General features: G+C 43.2%; 1 protein-coding gene across 9 annotated transcripts in view; it reads right to left on the reverse strand.

The window, feature by feature from the left end:
- NLGN1 (neuroligin 1) overlaps positions 1 to 20,443 on the reverse strand; it is a 623,846-nt gene that overhangs the window by 10,912 nt on the left and 592,491 nt on the right. For 6 of the 9 annotated variants that reach the window (XM_083613216.1, XM_083613220.1, XM_083613215.1 and 3 more), the window contains one exon: positions 3,297 to 3,509. In XM_083613216.1, coding sequence (XP_083469342.1) covers positions 3,297 to 3,509 — 213 coding nt within the window. The remainder of the gene's footprint in view (positions 1 to 3,296; positions 3,510 to 20,443) is intronic. The other 3 variants (XM_083613218.1, XM_083613223.1, XM_083613221.1) reach the window with 1 other exon arrangement.

Below are 20,443 nucleotides of genomic sequence, written 5' to 3' on the forward strand. Positions count from 1 at the left end.
AGAAGAAGAAGAAGAAGAAGAAGAAGAAGAAGAAGGGAAGGAGGAGGAGGAGGAGTTTGGATTTGATATCCTGCTTTATCACTACCTGAAGGAGTCTCAAAGTGGCTAACATTCTCCTTTCCCTTCCTCCCCCACAACAAACCCTCTGTGAGGTGAGTGGGGCTGAGAGACTTCAGAGAAGTGTGACTGGCCAAAGGTCACCCAGCAGCTGCATGTGGAGGAGTGGAGACGCGAATCCGGTTCACCAGATTACAAGTCCACCGCTCTTAACCACTATACCACACAGGCTCTCCCACCTACTTCCCAAAGCCTAGTTATTGCTTGCCCAGCTTTGGGAAGGAGGTGGGAGGACTTTAGGACTCTGCCGGAGCCCCCGCACCTCCTTACCAAAGCCCAGCATGCTGTGAGGGCTGGGGTGGGGTGGGGGCGCCAAATTTTGGCCTAGCTCAGGGCGCCATAATACCAAAGTCTGCCCCTGGATGCCACATCTAAAAGAGCAGAAAAAGAGACAGTAACACAAAATGGTGCAGGCAGCTTCAACCTCCCCATCTCACACACTGTAGATTTTTGAGGAGACATTTGCTGTGACTTTTCACCGCTTCCATAGGATGTAGTGATGGGCGCACGAGTTCTCATGAGCACTGGGCTGGTGACCCCTGCTATGGGGTGTCAAACTTGAGAAAGCCTTTTTCCCTTGCTGACTGGCTGTGCTGAAAAGAGCACAGATCAGGAAAAGGCATGCAGGAGTGACCTTGATACTCGGGCAATTTTAGATTGCACATGCAAAAAGATGGTTTTTTAAAAGCCTGCTCTTTCCTTGGGTGGCACCAAGTGTAATTCATAACCGATTCAGACAAAAGACTTCTGGACTAAGTGCTCATTTTCTTCACAGTAGATAACAGTTTGCAGCCGCTCTGCCATTAGCTTTGAAACAGAGAGCTGTGTCAGTGAACTTTCCTCCAGACATTTCTACACATTAAAAAAAAGCTAAACAGGCCCTTGACAACTGGTGAAATACTGCTGGCTTCATCTATACTGTGAATGTCACTGACTCTCTTTCCAAAGAATATCTACAGTCATACCTCATGTTGCGAACGCTGCAGGTTACGTCTTTTCATGTTGCGTCCCACAGCAAACTGGAAGTACCGAAAAGGGTTACTTCTGGGTTTTGCCACTCGCGCAGACTCGCAAAATGATGTCACTTGCATGCGGGTTGCGTCTTTTCAGGTTGCCGCAGTGACCCGGAAGTACTGGAAAGGGTTCCTTCTGGGTTTCACCACTCTTGCATGTGCAGACGTGCAAAATGAGGTTACGCGCATGCACAGAAGCGGCGAATCGCGACCTGCGCATGCGCAAACGCGCAGGTGTGGGTTGCGTTCCTTTCAGGTTGCGAACGGGGCTCCGGAATGGATCCCGTTCGCAACCAGAGGTACCACTGTATATATGAGCAGTGCTCCCCCCCCCTAGAAAAATAGGTGGCGGTACTCACCATGAAGTTGTTTCAGTAAGTGCCACATGTTTTAACAACAACAAAAGTAGTGCCGGTACTGCGTACCTATGAATACCCTTTTTTTAAAAAAACACGGCATATACGTTCTGCTGAGTGAATATGCAACAGGGAAGTGTTTTCTGCAAGCCTCACAAGTGGAGGGAGGTAACTGCTCCTTCCCAACGTAAGGATATTGGAACAATTAAAAGGTATCGCTAGTCTTGCGTTACGTTTTCCACAGCGACCAACCAGATACATTTTGGGAAGCTAGGAAGTTGAACATGAGGGTAACAGCCCTCTCCTGAAGTTGTTCCCCAGCAACTAGTATTCAAAGGCAGACTGTGGAAATCTCTGGAAATCTTTTGTAATATGGCGCCCTGCATAAACCCAAAAACTGGCACCCCAAAATGGATCTTCTTGGTTATGGATCTTCTCAATTTTACACCCCCACCCCGGCTCAGCACCCAGTGCAGGAAACAGCCTGCACCTCCCTAAATCTGGCACTAGTGTCTGTTCTCGGACAAAGCATTTAGCCATTGTGACTGTTAGCCTCATTTTCCATGAATTCGTTCAATCTCTTTTAAAAAGCCATCTCAGGTCCCATTCACATTAGCTATAGTGCAAGCTGCTTTGTGGATGTTTTTGTCTTGGAATGAATGAATGAATTCATAAATATTGGATCAAACAGACCCAACCTCAATTGAAATATTAGATGAAAATGTATTTGAAAATGAAAACAAACAAGGACCCTGAAATCTGATAATTACTTATAGGGGTATTGGGCAACTGCAATGACCCCCAGTGCCCCCCTTTTTTGGAACTTATATCCAAGGGAATCTTCTGCAGACCAAGAAGCACATTCCCATCTGGGCGGTCTTCCACTTCCAGGGTCTGCCTGTCAGCAGCAGGCAGGAACGGAGGCAAATGTGGGGGAAGAGACACATGCACATTGTATCTCTGGGCAGTAGAGATGACACCAAGGGTCATCTACTCCAATGCCCTGTGTAGGCTGCTTTCTCCACACACACTCCTCTGTGTCCTCCATCCAGGAAGCAAGAGGCATTATCAGAGTTCAAGGAGACATCCCAGCAAAACAAAACACTCAAGGAGGGTATAAACTTGGGCTGATGAACAGCATGTCCTAGGAATAAGGTATGTGATGGAGAAGAGGACCAGACAGAGAGGCCTGGATTGCTCCATCTCTGCCCTATACGTCTCTTATTTCATTTTCCCTTCAGGACAAAATCTTCTGATGCTATGATTGAAACGAGGAATACCAACTGTTAAATGCCTCCTTATCTTCACTGTGGCACCACCAGTGATGATGGTGCTATTTATTAAGTGTTCACAATGACACCAGAGCCATTTTGACTGCCTTCCTCCCAACACGTTCAACATGCTGTGGCTCATTTTCTCCCGTTCACATTACTCGAGTCATTTTAATTAAGCCCTCCATTTCCCAATAAACGTGGAAGAGTTAAAGCGCCAAAGGAAAGCCATCTCTCTCATTAGGAGAATGCAAGGAGTATGAAGTTGTGTCAGTTAGAGGGAGATTTTTACATATGTTCACACCCCTTTGGGTCGGGTATGAACCCCACCCCTCCCTGCAAAGCACGGAAAGATTAATATCATCTAATGATTAAGTTACTTTTGATACATCTAGCTACATATATATGTGTGTATGTGTGTGTATATATATTTATATATTTATATATATGCACATATATACACAAGAGCGTCACACAGAAGTCATAGTGGTGGCATGCAAGACACCAAAATCGTCAAAATTTGCAACCTGCAATAATACCTTTGGTTGAATTGCTCCAACGGTTACCTTCAGAATAATGGGATAAAGTCAAGAGGTTGACACATGAGCCGCCGGCGCCAGATCCAAAAACAGTGATTCTCAGTGGGTCGCCCCCAAAGAACCCAATGTTTTCGCTAGTCCACCTCAAGGCCTGAATGAGGTCAAGGAGGCCATAGTTTCCTTTAGCTGCTTGATCCCCTGTGCTCAAGAAACCTGCAAGTGGCAAAAAGAGGGGAGAGAGAAAGGAGAGAGGATTTAGAGCATGCTAAATTTCGGCTTACGCTTGTTGCGCCGTTATTATCTGACGGCAGCTTTCGAATGTAACAGGAGTTAAGCGCTATGTAAATACATTGCGTTCTTTATCCACTTGGCAACCATTTACAAGTGACTCATCATTCCCACTACAAATCCTTCAGTGTTTATTATAATAATGTTATGCATGATAAACGATGGTATGCATTATGCAGGCACTTCTGAAGAAGATAGGCTGCTTTCAATGCAAAAAGGGAACATAAGCATCTCCCGCAATCTGTTTCGCGGTGTGTTTTGAGACCCCCATATCCAAACTCCTTAGGCCCACAGGGAGCATGTACGTTACGCATCAAGAGCCGGGCAGGAATATCTTCCTAGTCCAGGAGTAACCAACATGATAGCTTCCAGATATTGTGGATTACAACCTCTGAGCATTGTCCAAGCTGGCTGGGGCTCTTATGGGTTGCAGTCCAACAATATCGGGAAACCCATCGTTGGGTGGAGGGGGAGACTCCAGCAATAGGTAATCTACCCACCTAACTGTTGCCCAACCTCATGTTAACATCCATATTTATATATACACAGGAAACAGGGTGGGATAGAAAGAATAAATAAATATTTTAAAATCTTACTTATTTCTCTAATATTGCAGTGATTCGAGCTGCATAGCACTATGCACTTTCTGATCTTTCTTTCCTTATTCACAAACTAAGATATATTTTTTTTTCTGAGAAAATTTCGGATTCAACGTGTCTTCCCATAGGTAGGGTGGAGAATTTTGAGAAGCTATTTATACATGGTTATAGCGCCATTTGTGCACTGTGCATGCTCTTTTCGTCGAGGCCTGTTGGTTAACCACTGTAAAATATATTGTACAAGCTTTCTCCTTTCCCATGCCGGTAAAGGTATTAAGATCAGCAAATGAAACCTAGTTGGTCTTGCTATGCCTGTGGCGTCCGCTTGTAGCAATGCAGAGGTGAGCTTTTTTCACAGTGATTAAATACACAAGAGGCGTCACGTGTACTGGCCCCCTGTCTTAATTACTGTGTTGTTTTAATAAGGTTGTTTTAATGCGGATACTTACATTTTAATATCTTAATGGGATTATTTTATTTTCCATTTTAATTGTGAACGCTTATGGTTTAAGGTTGGCACAACTGGTCACTGTACTTTTTAAACCGCTGTGTAGCCTCTTTTGGCATTAAGCAACATTGATAATAATAATAATAATAATAACAATAATAATAATAATAATAATAATAATAATAATAATAATAATAATAATGAAGGTACCCCTGCCCGTACGGGCCAGTCGTGTCCGACTCTAGGGTTGTGCGCCCATCTCACTTAAGAGGCCGGGAGCCAGCGCTGTCCGGAGACACTTCCGGGTCACGTGGCCAGCGTGACGAAGCTGCTCTGGCGAGCCGGCACCAGCGCAGCACATGGAAACGCCGTTTACGTTCCCGCTATAAAGCGGTACCTATTTATCTACTTGCACTTTGGGGTGCTTTCGAACTGCTAGGTGGGCAGGAGCTGGGACCGAAAGATGGGAGCTCACCCCGCCGCGGGGATTCGAACCGCCGACCATACGATCGGCAAGTCCTAGGCACTGAGGTTTTACCCACAGCACCACGCGCGTCCCCAATAATAATAATACTCCACCCATTTGGCTGGGTTGCCTCAGCGACTGTGGGTGGCTTCCAACACATATAAAAACATAATCATCAATGTACATCAATAAACAATGACTGTATCCTCAAACACAACACTTTCATTTTTCATGTAGGAGCAAATGACAGCACTTTCTGAGTAACGTCAGGACAATACTGGGTTGTGGGTTTTGCCTTCCCCTTGCCCCATGTGACCCCAACGATTGAGATCCAATCCTCAGCAAGGATGTGCAACTCACCCCCACTCTTTATATGAATGACCCTATCTATGGTTTCTTTTTTCCTGCAGACTAACTATTATGGAATGTTGAGAACTGACTACATACATATTGTCAGGGAATCAGGAGCAGGAGCAATGGGGAGAGAGGAATTGGAGAGCGAAGGGGAAGAATCCGAGGGCAGCGTAGGGGAGTATGACAGTGGCCCGAGAGATTCCATGAGCTTCTCCAGCGAATCAGAAGATTCCCAGAAGGGGGCGCCGATGGTCAGGGCAAGGGGGGTCCCAGGGGGGACGCACCAGAAACAAGGAGCCAGAGGGGAACCCCAAAACAGCAGTGGAGGATCGGGACCAGTTTCCCCACCAGAGCGTAGTGGGGGGGAAGAGTCACATGTGTCAGGGCCAGCGTCTCCTCCAGAGAGGGAGTCAGGGCTGACCACGCCTCCATCGGAGAGTGGAGGAACGGAAGGGAGGTCAGTTGCAGCTAGCCCCCCCGAAGGGGGAAGCAGTGACAGCAGCAGTGAAACGGTCAGGAGGAAAGCTGCTGGCTGGGCGCGCGCGCCAAGTTCAAATGTGCAGGCGCGCGGGACAGCAGGAGACCCGGATGGGGAACCAGCTCCGAAAGCCCGCCGGAGGGAGGGAGAAGGCTCAGGGGAATCAGCGTCAGAGGAGGCTAGAAAGGGCGAGACCCCGGCGGGCAGGCGGACCCAGAGGAGGAAAGAGCAGCGGAAAAGGTGGAGCAAGGCTAGAATCTTAAATTGGTGTCAAGGGGGAGGAGACTCAGACGGAGCATCAGCGGTCTAACGGTTGAGACGTAGAGCTGCGTGCTGCGGCTTTGGAAGTGAAACTGAACTTCAATAAAGAGTTTTGTACTTAATAACAAAGCAGCGTTGGTCCTTTGTGAGCTGGGACCTAGGGTAGCTCTGACACATATGTAAAAACAAAAGGTAAAGGACCTCTGGACTTAAGGTTAAGTCCAGTCAAAGGTGACTATGGGGTTGCAGCGCTCATCTCGCTTTCAGGCTGAGGGAGCCGGCGTCTGTCCACAGACAGCTTTCTGGGTCATGTGGCCAGCGTGACTAAATCGCTTCTGGCACAATGGGACACCATGATGGAAACCAGTGTGCACAGAAACACCATATGCATTCCCACCGGAGTGGTACCTATTTATCTACTTGCACTTTTGGGGGTGTTTTGGAACTGCTTGGTTGGCAGGAGCTGGGACAGAGCAATGGGAGCTCATTCCATCATGGGGATTTGAACCACTGACCAGGCTCAGTGATTTAGACCACACACACACACACACATAGATAACAAATAGATAACAGGGCTGTCATTCTTGTTTAATAACATTTAAAAAACACCCACCCAAGAGGACTTCGCTGCCTTTGTTCATGCGAGTCTAATATATGTATGAATTGGTCAGTGATCACAAAATTGTGTCTCCTCCCTCTGCTCTGTAGCATTCTGTAGTTTAAAAGTTCTTCCTGGTTCTATTTGAAAACCTTGCTTAAGAGTTGCAGCTATGAAAATTGCAAATGTCGATCTTTAACCTTCAAGCTTAGCAATCAAAGCAAGAGAGCACTTGGATCAAATCCCTCCACTTCTTCATAGGGCAACAGTCTACAGGATGCTTTAGAAAGAACTTAAAAAAAAAACACACCCGCAAACCTTTGATTAAGAATATTTTTTTGTAAAAAAGAGAAAAAGCTACTTCTATTCATAACTGGGTTTAATTACAAAAAATGGAGAAACAACCTTTAATTATGATGAGGAGTGGACAAAATTTCCATTCCACTCTTTAATCAAAAACGAGATGGCCCATCTACATTGCCCTTTTCATAATGGGCGATAGCAATGGCATCTTATTAACAAACTGTTATAAGGAGAGAGAAAGGAAGTCCAGGACTGATTCTGCCCTTAGCAATCTGGCAGAGAATCTTGACTGACTCTAATAATTTTATGTCCAGAGTGACAAATAGAAGTCTGGCCTTTTGGGTCATAGTATCTGAGTGATTTAATATCCTTTGTAAAGTTATTGGTTTTATTTTATTTATTGAGCTGGATAAGCCGCAATCTATTGGGGTTGAGGCTGAATGGCCCTCCCCCTTTTGCCGCCCTGTTCAGCTGTGGAGAATTTCAGCTGTTTTGGGGTGAGGGGATCTATACCAAAGCATTTGAAGGGGCTCAGGATGCAGGAGAAATTCAGTTTGGTTTGCATTTAAAACCGAATCTATCTTTCCGAAACAATGTGCGAACGAAAGCACAGCTGCCCTTAAAAATCCACACTTTTCTCAATTTTGCAAATTCAGCTCTCCAACCAATGTTTGCATAAATTAGGGGACAGTGTGCACGGAACTTAAGATGTTAGTGAAAATAACATAAAAATGCATTGTCTTTAAGACACTGCTTTCCAAAATGTGTATATTAGTGAAACTTAATATTAAAATGTTCTCACTCGGACAGATATGCACTAAAACGCTGGTTCATTTTCATGAGGATTACCCCCAAAAAATGCTGCAAAATGTGAAGAACTGAATTTAGGATTGGAAAAATAAGCAACTGAGAAGAACCCCTAGTGGGGTCAGGGAGCATTTATGTTCTGTTATTTTCTTTCTTCATAAAGCTCTTTCTCTGCCTTCTCTCTGTACAGCGTGAGAGAGAGAGTTCCTCAGGGTAGTGAGGAATAATGGCGTCCACTATTCTCTCAGAGGATGCAGAGACAGCATTATATCTTGGTGCAAGACACAATATGTAGCCCTGTGTAATGGTCATTTACAGTTCTTTTTACACACATTTTTATTGCTCAGTTGCTTCAGGATGTTTCGTGGGAAGGCATTCAGAAATGAAGTGAATGGCATAAGTAAATAAATAAACGACAAATAAATGTAAGGCATTTTGAAAAGTGCAATAGGTATGCAGTACATATAGCATACTGTATATGGGGGTGGGGGAGACCGAAAGCAGCCATGTTGATTTTCAGTTTTTGTTAAGTTGTGGGTGAACATAACAGACGACACAGCGATTCTTCAACAGCTCTTGTTTATTCACAGGCCAGAACAGAGCTGAACTGAAGGGTTCAGCCAGCCTGCTTATACAGAGCTCCAGTACAACGCAACTGTGACCATTTTCTGTAACTATCCAATCACTGAACGTCACTTTCAATCCCCTATTTGCATATGTGGACTGTAACTAACTACAGTATCCTCCTGCTGGCCCAGGGTGAGAACTTCGGTACATAACAGTTTTTAATTATTTGCTTGCTCCACCACGTCTTGATATGTTTCAAGAAGAGTCCTTCCAAAAGATGTGCTATAAAACTGCCTCAGATGCTCACACCCCATGTATTTATTGGCCATAGGTCAAGATTGTCACAGGAATATTTGGGCCCAAGTTATCTCCAATGTTAGCCAGAGCAGAATAGATTCTTTGTGTGCTTCAGACCCAGCTTAGTTGACTTCCTGTATTCTTCATGTTATGCACCAAAACAGAACTGAGCGCCACATGGTTTTGTTAACAATTTACTGCTAGGAAAGTGGGCACATTGTTAAGATATTTCATTCAGAGTGTTATACTGTTTAATCTAATAGAACCAAACACACACAAAATATTCAGTGCGTTAATATTAAGGCAGTTACCACCACTTTTCATGATGAAATCAAAAGAGAACTCAGTAAAAACAGAAACAAGGATATCAGCCTTCCACTCTGGCCTTTAAAATCACATGCTTCTTAGATCCAGAAATGAGTAATTATGATAATAAATTATTCTTATACAACAAGAAAACCTTGTTCAGCAGAGAGGACCACACTGGAAATACAGTAATGATTCAGAGGGAAGGTGCGTAAGTCAGGAATTAAAAAGTCACAGTGAAATTTAGTGTGACTTGCCAATTTACAAACCATCTTCTAGATTGAAAGATAGATGATAGTTAATTAGTTAGTTAGATGATAGCTAGCTAACTAGCTAGAAAGGTGACTGGCTTTCAATAAGCCCTGTACAATGACTGTGGAATAAGACAATACATTTCCTATGGCCTACTACAAGCTAAAAATATTGTGCAGATGAGGAAAGGGCAAAAGAGATGAAATGAGAATACAGGAATCAGACACAGTTATGCTTCATTATAGATTGCAGAGACGCATAACCACTGTAGCAAATGTCAGATTACAGTCTCTGGGTATGTAACCAGTTGTACTTAATATACAATATTATTATTTATTCCAAAATAGGAGGGGTTTTCTTTTGGGGGGAGGGGAGGAGAGAGGATATACTTGGCTTTAGAAATGAACACCACCATCCAGATACACAGAAGCAAATTGAAAGCCCATGCCACAATCTTGGCACAGACTTTGCTTCAGTGGCCTTAAGCCAGGCTGAATGTAGAAAGTTGTCTTATACTGAGGCAGCCCATTGGTCAACCTAATTCCGCATTGCATACAATAAATGGCAGTGCCTCTCTAGGGCTGTAGACAGGGTGTCTTTCCTGGCCGTACCTGGAGATTCTGGGGGTTGAACCTTTTGCGTCGAACAGAATACATGCTCATCCTATGAGACAAAGACCTCCCTCCAAATTTGTCCTGGCTTTTGGTCACAGTGGAGTGGTGGAGGAGTGAGTTCATGTATGTGGTGGTGGGCTCTCATCTCAAGTAAATGAGGAAGCCCTAAGCAGGCGGAACATTTGTGCACAACAGAGCTCCCTGTGCTCTTCAGAAGGTGAATGTATGTATCATAGGTCTCTTCCTATATGCACATGATGCACCCTTCTGCAGTATATATTCTAGCTGGGTGGGGAATTGCAGGTTACAATCATGTGCTATGTGCACAGTTCCCCAGAGTGACTGGGGAAGGAAGGAAGGAAGGAAGGAAGGAAGGAAGGAAGGAAGGAAGGAATGAATAAATAAATAAATAAATAAATAAATTGTTGTTGTTATTGTTGTTGTTGTTAGCTGATCCTGCATCCGGGGCTGTGTGCATTTAGTCCTTGCAACTGGGATGGGGAAGAACTCTGATTCAGTTGACATTTAAGGAGAAATCTATCAAAGTCATGCTTTCCGAAACAGCATGAGGACTGAAACACAGTCATCCTTCAGAATTCACACTTCTCTGAATTTTGTGGTGCAGTTCCCCAGCCAAGCAAAAAATGCATCTATTGGGGGGAAATTGATATGTTAGTGAAAATAACATACAATAAATGCATCACAAAAGGGGAAATTTGTTGCACAAATGTGTGCTTGTTTGTCAAAACTGCAGATTTAAAAAAGTGCTTATTAGGAAAAATTCACACTTAAATGCTAATGAATTTCCACAAGGAACTAATGATGATGATGATGATGATGATGATGATAGTAATAGTAATAGCTGCGGACTGCTGCAGACATGTAGAGAACTGAATTTAAGATTGGAGAAACCAAGATTATCCCTTCTAGCAGTTCCTCCAGACACCTGTTCAAGAGGGGAAACGAAAACTTGTTTCAGTCTCCTACTTGGACCCTTTGCTTGTTCACATCTCAGTCTTTTAAAAGAGTTCTACATGCGCAGCCCTGCTGCTCTGCACACACTCCTGCATTGTTCCCCCCCAGTGACATATCTCTGGAGTTTCAATAGAGGCTGTTTGGGTGTATACTATCTGAATGGCTTTGAAGGAGAAGTAGGGCATGGTCCTTTAAAATGCACCCCTCAGCTTGGGAGCTGTGGGCGATTTAAAGCGCCACATAAATAACACGATTAATTTCAGAGAACACATTTGCTTCTGCAATGGGCATCTATTGTGAGTTTAGATCAGCTCCCCAATCAGGTTTTATTAGGTCGATAGCCCTGCTGTGAATATTAAGGCACATCTTATATTCATAACGTAGAAGATGGTATACTTCACTTTGCTGACAGTGCCACTTTTAAATATATATATATGAATAATGTTGCTTAGCATGTCTTTAATATATTCCTCTGGCAGACAAGGGACGCCACCGTGAGTAGGTATCAGAATATAGAAAATACAGGAGGGCACAAAATGGATGTGCTCTTTCATAGTAAAGTGCGCATGGAATACAGGAGGGACTCGTGCCTTAAGCTGGGTGTCTCCTGAGGCCTGTCAATCAAACCCCTCCCCACACCCCATCTGGAACACCTTGGAATGTGCACAAAGGTCAAACCCAGGCAGTTGCTGTTCTTTGTTTGTTTGTTTTCCAGAGGAATGAAAGGGGATATAGGAGGCAGATAAAAGCTAATGTCTGCCTAGAGTAAAAGAAGACAAAATAAGAGACATAAAATAAACCTTCTACCAAAGTCTTAAAATTCTTATAAAAAGAGGCAGAATACTAAAAGAAAAGAAAGTAAAAAATTGCTAACTGTTGTCTCTTTCAAGACACTTTGCCGCTTCCTTTCGAAAAGGCAAGTTTTGCCATTTAAGTATGGAAAGAGCAATAAGAGACTGCATTCCATTCAAAAGACTGACTGTCCAATAGCAGTGAAAGCTTTGATCAGATGCAAGGCTCCACCCATTTTGCATTATGCTGGGAGGAAGCAAGGTGAGATCCAGTCCTTTGCTGGACATGAATGAGAAATTCCATTCTCTTTGACTTTAAAATGAGAAACTGCTTAATTCACATATTTCAAAACCAATGCATGAATTGAAACAAAGTGGTCCCTTAGAATTCAGTTTTCTGAGTTTTACGATGCAGTTCTCCAACAAAACAATATAAACGAAAAAATGTGTATATTGTATGGAAGTGTGCATAAAATGTACTATTTTTTATTTAAAAAACACCATACAAAATGCATTTCATTATTGGCAATTGCTTGAAAAAAATGTGTATGTTAGTCGAAATACACAAATGTGTTTATTAGGAGAAATTTGCACTAAACTACTGGCGAATTTTCACGAGGATTTGTTTTTAATTTTTTTACATGTGGCTATTCAAGTCCTTTTTAGATCCATGGGACTTAGAGATGCTTCATTTGGCTAAATTGTGCCCAGAACTTGACTGGATTAAATTCCCAGGGACCTCTCTTGAGAACTAATTTATGCTAAGTAGTTTGGTTCTGCTTGAGAGCGAGAGAGAGCTTCCATCCTCCTTCCCTATTGCCAAAATCGGAAGCTGAATATGAATTTCTTCTGGTGGTCTCATTCCTCATTCCTTTTCATTCTGCGGGCATTAAAAAACCCAAAGGTCTGTCCTACTGTGGCCTTTGAAGCAAAGGAAGAAGCATCCCTTCCTAGGGAATCTTCGATCCACAGAACTAATGTACGCTGCCTTTTCTTATTATTATTTATTTTGTGCCTCTGCAGCTGTTGTGTTGTTAGATACATCATTCCCAACCCACCAGTGGAGATCCGGTGTCCCATTGCAACCTACATCAGTTTCAAAGCTATATCGATCTTGCTTGTCTCGGCTGCAGACTAACCCGGTACAAACAACCTTGCCTTCTTTTAACATTGCACAGGTTCCCTTCCCAGAGGATCTGTTGTGAAGTTTTCCGAACAAGCTGTTACTCTTCCCCTAAGTGCCTTCCACAAGCAATCTGGGCTTAGAGACTTCCCCTGCAAGGATGGGGGGAACAGAAGCAAAAATCGAAACTAAGAGGTAGAGCGTGAGAGGAAAGTGCAGTTTGCTTTGACTTCGATTCATGAGCAATTCCAGTCCAGGCCTGACCTGATATCCCACGTTTGGTATTAATGCATGAAAACCACATGCACTGTTGGACACAAACAAATAAAAGGAAACCTGTGATTTCTTTACTGAAGCTGCATGTAAGGAAGACCCGGTGGTCCCTTTCTCACTTGAAAAGTGCCCTCAGAAAGGGCTTGTTTTCATCAGATAATTTGAATCTGTTGCACTCCAGAACTGCTCCTTGAGTCGTCTTTGTCATTAAAGCCTGGGGCAATTCGGTAGCTAGGAGCAACTTTTTCCAGCTCTGGATTGGACCAGGCTAGCCTGGCCATAATTTTGCATGCTCCTGACTCAGCTACTATAATGCACTCTACATAGAGCTGCCCTTGAAGTGTAGAAACTGCAGCTAGTGCAGATTGCTGCTGCCAAACTGGTAGGTAAAGGTAAAGGGACCCCTGAACATTAGGTCCAGTCGTGGCTGACTCTGGGGTTGCGGCGCTCATCTTGCTTTATTGGCCGAGGGAGCTGGCGTACAGCTTCCGGGTCATGTGGCCTGCATGACTAAGCCGCTTCTGGCGAACCAGAGCAGCACACGGAAATGCCGTTTACCTTCCCGCCGGAGTGGTACCTATTTATCTACTTGCACTTTTGGGTGTGCTTTCGAACTGCAAGGTTGGCAGGAGCAGGGACCGAGTAACGGGAGCTCACCCGTCACGGGGATTCGAAGCGTCGACCTTCTGATCAGCAAGTCCTAGGTTCTGTGGTTTAACCCACAGCGACACCCCTGTCCCACCAAACTGGTACTGTAGCACATACTCATATAATCTGTTTGGGGGTGGGAATCTGCAATGGCTGCCAGTGCATTCGCAGGTCCAATTTAAGGTGCTTATGTTGATGTATAGCCCTGAATGACTTGGGATCGAGGTAGCCGAGAGAACATCTCTGCCAATGCCAACCTGCCTGGGCCTTGAGATCAGGGGTCATTTCATGAATCATCTCTCACTGGCTTGGGGGATTCGACTGAAAGTCCCATAATCCCAGAGGGAAAAATATATACAATGAGAGCACCTTTCGCTGTTCAGGAGAAGCCTTCTGGCCACTTCCTGACATGTATAAGAAATGTATACTTTTTGCGCTTTGTGCAAGTCCATTTTTAATCCTGTCCTACTCCCATATCCCTTGCCACCAAAGTACTGCACTTCTATTGTTTTGAGGAACAAGATGGCTGTCACACAGACAGAAGCAGAGGACACAAGGAGGCTTGGGGGATGAAAAGGAAAGAAGCTCTTTGAGAGTTCAAACGGAAGTGTCAAAAAAAACCTTGAGTCCCCCCCAGCTCCCAAGCATTTGAGTTCAACTGTTTTGAGTGTCATCTAACTTTATCCTGCTGCCCCAACTTGCCCAGGGCAGCAAAAGCTATAGAGCCACCAGAGCATACTTCATTGTAATGTCTTCTTTTACAACACAGATATTATTTGGGGTGACACTTGTGGAAAACGTTATGCTGTGCTGGGAAATGCATGTGGAGTTTTTGCAGCAGTGATGGAAAATGCATGTGGATGTTGTAGCAATGACTGGCAAATCAAATACTCAGTTGGGGTTGTGTGCCTACTCTTGCTCACGGGCACACGTAGTGCCATAATGTTTTCCACATGCTTCTGCTAGTTGCTGGTTCCCTCGCAGTGTTGTAATGGATATGAAAGGTCAGGGATTACATTAAGGAAATGATACAACTGCACTGAATTGTAATAGGGATTTATTCTTGCAGAAGCTCCCTTTGGTCCCCATCTGTAGCCTCTGGTAGAATATGGTTGCTCTTATTGTTGGAAGTGCAACGGGAGGGTGATTTCTCTTAGTGTTAAAGTCAGCTAGCCAATGGTGGCCTGGGTGGAGTTGTTGCCTAGCGACCAGTCAGGGTGGCATGGTGCACTCTGAGGTAACACACACTCTCATTGGCTGTGTAGTTCTGATGGAGTTTTTCCTTAGTTCGTTTGATCGGATGTATCCCTTTATCCTTTACCCAGCTATGTTCTCCATGAACCTTTCCAATCCTCTTAAAACCATCTAAGTTGGTGGCCATTGCTGCCTCTGGTAGGAGCAAGTTCCCATAGTTTAGCTATGAGCTGCATTAAGTACCACCCTTTATCTGTGTTTCAGTTAGGGGGCCTCTCCCACCCCTCCCTGGAGATGCCAGGGATTGAACATGGCATCTTCTGCTTGCAAAGCAGGTGTTATATCACTGAGCTATGGTCCTTCCCAAGTAACAAAAAAACTCCTCCATCCATGTTGTGAAAAAGAAAGTCTAGTCAAGCTCAAATAAAAAAAATGGCACTTCCTAGAGAACCTGTCCACACCCTCCAACATTTCTCCAATGTAAATAGGAATGTATTATTATTATTACTACTACTATTAGGGAAGCTATTAATGTTTGGCGGACTACTGTATTTTAATATTTTGTTGGTAGCTGCCCAGAGTGGCTGGGGAAACCCAAACCAGATGGGCAGGGTATAAATATTATTATTATTATTATTATTATTATTATTAATAATATTACAGTGGTACCTCTGGTTGCGAATAAGATCCGTTCCGGAGGCCCGTTCACAACATGAAAAGAGTGTAACCCACAGCGGCGCGTCTGCGCACACGCAGGTTATGATTCACCGCTTCTGCGCATGCGTGTGACGTCCTTTTGTGCATCTGCACATGCGCAAGTGGCGAAACCCAGAAGTAACCCTTTCTGGTACTTCCGGGTTGCCGCGGGACGTAAGCTGAAAGGACGTAACATGAAGCAGACGTAACACGAGGTATGACTGTATTATTATATTACTACTGCTATTATTATTATTATTATAGTCCACCCATCTGACTGGGTTGCCCCAGCCACTCTGGGTGGCTTCCATCATATATTATAAACATAATGAAACATTAAACATTAAAACCTTCCCTATACAGGTCTGCCTTCAGATGTCTTCTGAAGTTGCTTATTGTATAGTTACTTAGCCCCTAGGCTTGGTGGGTCGCATAACTCCATCTCCTCCAACATTTATCCAATGGAAATAGGGGAGTCCTACCATACCCTTCGACATTTCTCCGATGAAAAGAGGGACATCCTAAGGAAAAGTGGGACATTCCAGGATTAAATCAGAAGCCAGGACGGATTCTGTAAATCTGGGACTGTCCCTGGAAAAGAGGGACACTTGGAGGGTCTACGTTTCTCCCTTGCCTTGGTGACCAATGCAGTCGCCTCTTCTGTTTGTTTTCCCCCCTCCTTTCCGGATGCTCATCACAACACCACATCATTCCACATGGACGGCGGAGGGTATTTGTTGCTGGTGTTTGGACATAGCTCAGATGGGGCCCTATTTGCTGCCTATGCTGGACTCTGGATTAAATGGGTGCTTGGCCTCCCACTGTTGCTGATTGTAAGCCCTGCAGTCATTTTCTCCACATGGCACTCTGGCAAAATTAGCTGTTGAGCAGGATAATAAGGAATGACTTCATTTGTCCATTTGCAGTCTTTTATTTTGTGTTTTAAACATGAGCCACTGAGATGAGGTAGATTGCAAATCTAGATGCATATGTGCGCACATCTATATACAACTGTATTCCAGGATATAAGTCATTCAAGCTGACTTGAGTGTATTTTCTCGGTGCTTTCTGAAATATATTATGCTATAATGAATGGGTAAATAGGAATGGGGTGTTGTGTGTTATTTTTTTTTCTGCTGAGCAAACCTTTCAGAGAGAATTTGTGGTAATATTTCTATCTCTGTGGATTAAGAGCATGAGCTCTCCCACTTTAAGGAAACTCACCAGCAAATTTGTCTTTTATCAAAAATCTTGCCTTCCTGGCGGTTGCTCTGCTTACGGCTATTTCAATTTTCACTTAAGGAGAATGGGAATCGCTTTTCATAACGCAGAGGAGTAGATAAAGCATTGATTCAATTTCAGCCTCTCTCATTTTAAAAATAATATAAGCCAAGGTGAAACAGACATTGAGCATCATCATGGAAAGAAGGCAAGTTAACGCATTTCGCTTGACAGCTTAGGCCTGTCTGGCACAGCCAGCCAATAGTGGAAGCAGAGTCCAAAGTCTGCTTCCATCTGAAGAACAGCCAGGTTCCATATAAACCTTTAAATTGGGTATTGGCAACGCGTCTCACCAGTACCTTCTGGGCCACCCATGAAAGCTCTCAGAAAATATCCCCTCAAAATTCCACAGTGCATGAGAGACTGTTTGCCCTTCCCGTTCCATTCCTGTTTACACTAGCTCAGCCTCTCCTGCATGGAACATGCCACCTTAAACATACCAACATTTCATTGGATGCCAGGATTGAACACAACATTTCGAGGTCCTGCCTCTTATATATGTGGCAGTCATTTTGTGTTATGCAACACCCCCGTGGTAGCCATTTTGTGCCCTTGTAGCAGCCATTTTGTAACTGGTGCCTTGGTACTTTCTTAAAATTCCAAATGTGGCCACTGACCCCAGAAAGTCAACAATCCCTGCTTTAAATCTTCTTCTGAGACCCTACCTGAAGTTCCACAGCTGGCAATTTGCAGGTAGCCTTTTCTGTGGTGGCACCCAGGCTACAGGTTGTACATTAGTCTACCCAGAGTCAAACACATGGTGCCAACTCTGCTATCTTTTAGGCTCTGAGTCAGGACACTCATGGAACAAATTCATAACAAAAAATCATTGTTTAGGGGTTTTTTTAGTCAACATTTTCATGTGAACCAGCAATGAAGACAACTACATAATCAGAATGATCTGAAATCTGGAGGTAAAGTCTATGTGTTTGGTGCTATGTGCAATATTTAGATTTTTTTTAAAAAATGAACTAATTGAGAAGTCTGTCACTTTGTTTCTTGGTGGGAGTCAAAGCCATGTGTTTTCTCAACATTCAAAGCCATAGAGTCACTTAGAAAGTGACAAATTCCTGTATCCACGTTAAGATGTCTTGTTAAGATGTCTTCCCTGAAACACCCTGATTTGCCTTGTAATTTGGGATACACGCTAAGCCAATGGGCAGTGTGTGTGTGTGTATGTCTGTGTTCGTAGTATATACATAGCAGCTACTAAGTTCAAGTTAATACAAGATTATATAAAGGCCTACCATTACGCTTAAGAGTAGTGTTATGAAACAGTCCACGGAGAGTAGTAATCTCTCTAATTTTCTGTGACCATTTAAATAAATACAAGATGTCAAACAATACTCCCTCATTCAGGGAGGAATGGAGAGAGAACAGGGAGGGGAGAATGGGCTTCAATTCTATTCCAGTTAATTGAAGCTAGAATCGTTCCTGCTACATGTATGGAAACTTCACATTGGTGCACTTCAATTAAGGAATAATAAGAGTGCAAAGTAATTTATAGTCATAGATTAGATGTCGTCTGTGAAAAATTACCGATTAACTCAAAGTGGGCCTCTAGAGTACTAGCAAGCAATTTAGTGTGGATCTCATTTTGGTGCCCCCCTCAGTTCTCCTCCCTCCCATCAACTCTCCTCCTCCGAGACTAGATTCTGATTCCCTTAGAAATCATACCATAGTATTAAGCCTTATGAATCACAGGGCATGCGTTTTCTTTTATACTGAATATGTATAGGTAGTAAATTAGCTTTGCTCAGTATTAAGAGAGATCAAAAGCATTTGCCTGGCTGTTAGCACAGCAAAACACCAGGCTGTTTATGACAGAGCAGAGGTGACAGGTCCTTACAATTTTGATTCTAGTTAAATGATGGACAGCTCAGTCTATTTCTGGTCCATGTCAAAATCACGTGCTTTCATTCATACATCCATTCTGTCTCATTTCTCCACTGAACTCTTAAAAAGAAAAAATCTGTAAGAAAATTTGGATTAAAGAATGTAACTAAATATCTATTTTATCGCAAATGAACACATTTAAATGCATGTAGTATGTGTTTCTAGCACTAAATAAATGTTCCTTCCTTTACTGCTGCTTGCATGTTTTAAGATGATATCTACAGAGATATGAAGGACTAGACTCTTGCTTTTAAAACAAAAACAAAAAAAAACCAGGGATTTTTTTTTGGGGGGGGGGGATTCAAAACTTGGAATACAGAATCTTGAGTGTAATGAATAATGGAAAGTAAGAATTCCAAATTACACAGTTAATAGAGATGATTGCCATCATTGCACTTCATAGTTTCTACCAGTAAGATTGCAAGTGACACAGTCTAAGCTGCAAATATATTTAAAATGACACCAGCCCAAAAGCCTAGTTGCCTGGTCTTCAAGGTGCATTGGGAACGATAAAACTGAAAAGCAACACAATACTCATCCCTCTTGCGAAAGTACACAGAACTCACACTGCTATGTGGATTTTCTGCAAGCATCAAAAAGAAAATCAACAACAACAACAAAACCACTATTAAGATAATAATCCAACATATCCCACACCCAGCACATTTTCAAGCCTTAAGTTTTGCTTCTTCAAAAAAAAAAATAAAAAATCAACAATTTCTTTTTCTAAACCAAGTAATCATCATTTCGAATTTGAACACAACTGATTTCTACTATTGTATTCAGTTAAAAGTGCTCAGTTAAAAGTGACCACCTTTTGTCTTCCCCCACTTTCTTTTAAGCTGGTATAGTTTGCCAATTTCATCACTAATATAACCCCTAATGTTACTTTCTCCTGTGTCCAACATTGGACGTGTTACTCAAGCTGTAGTTACTATATATACACACGACTATTTATCTTTTTTTAGGATGCACTTTGTCCTTGGTACAAGTCAATACCCATCGTGCTTGATTAATTTAAAGATAATAACCCCATATTTCTTCTATTACATTTTAATTTCTCCTGAAAAGGACATAATCGCCAAAGATGTCCTGCTGTCCAATTAGCATATTTCCAGCAGCAATGACTATCATTACTTACTTACTTACTTGTTTGATTTTAAGGGTGGGGCAGCTACCCCCTGCACCCCCTGGCTACACCCATGAATGCTTACCAACATGGTGTGCACAGGGTCTCGCCCTGCTGCTTCTCTCCCTGAAATTGGGCTTGAAAGAAACAAGGTTTGACCTTTTCTCTCCTGCTACAATATCCAGTATATCCAATTAGGCTTGGGACGTTAAAGCACTTCCCCCCCAAATCTAACTGAGTGGATGGGCTGTTGTTCTGTGGTGGGTGTGCATGTGCTTGCTATCCATGTATGTTGTGTATAGCTATGGTACCCACAACAGTTTGCAAATGTGCCCATGGGTCCAAAAATGTTGGTGACTCATGGTGAAAGGGTTCCTATCTACTGAGATATGCCTGATGCATGATATGAACAACATGCCAATGTAATATAGCCCTGGTAACTAAGCACTGATGTATCCCGAAGGCTAACCGAGTCTTCATGTCGGCAGATGAGTGGATGCAAA

Source organism: Podarcis filfolensis (genome assembly GCF_964270895.1).
Source record: "Podarcis filfolensis genome assembly, chromosome: 5".
Lineage (NCBI taxonomy): Eukaryota > Metazoa > Chordata > Lepidosauria > Squamata > Lacertidae > Podarcis > Podarcis filfolensis.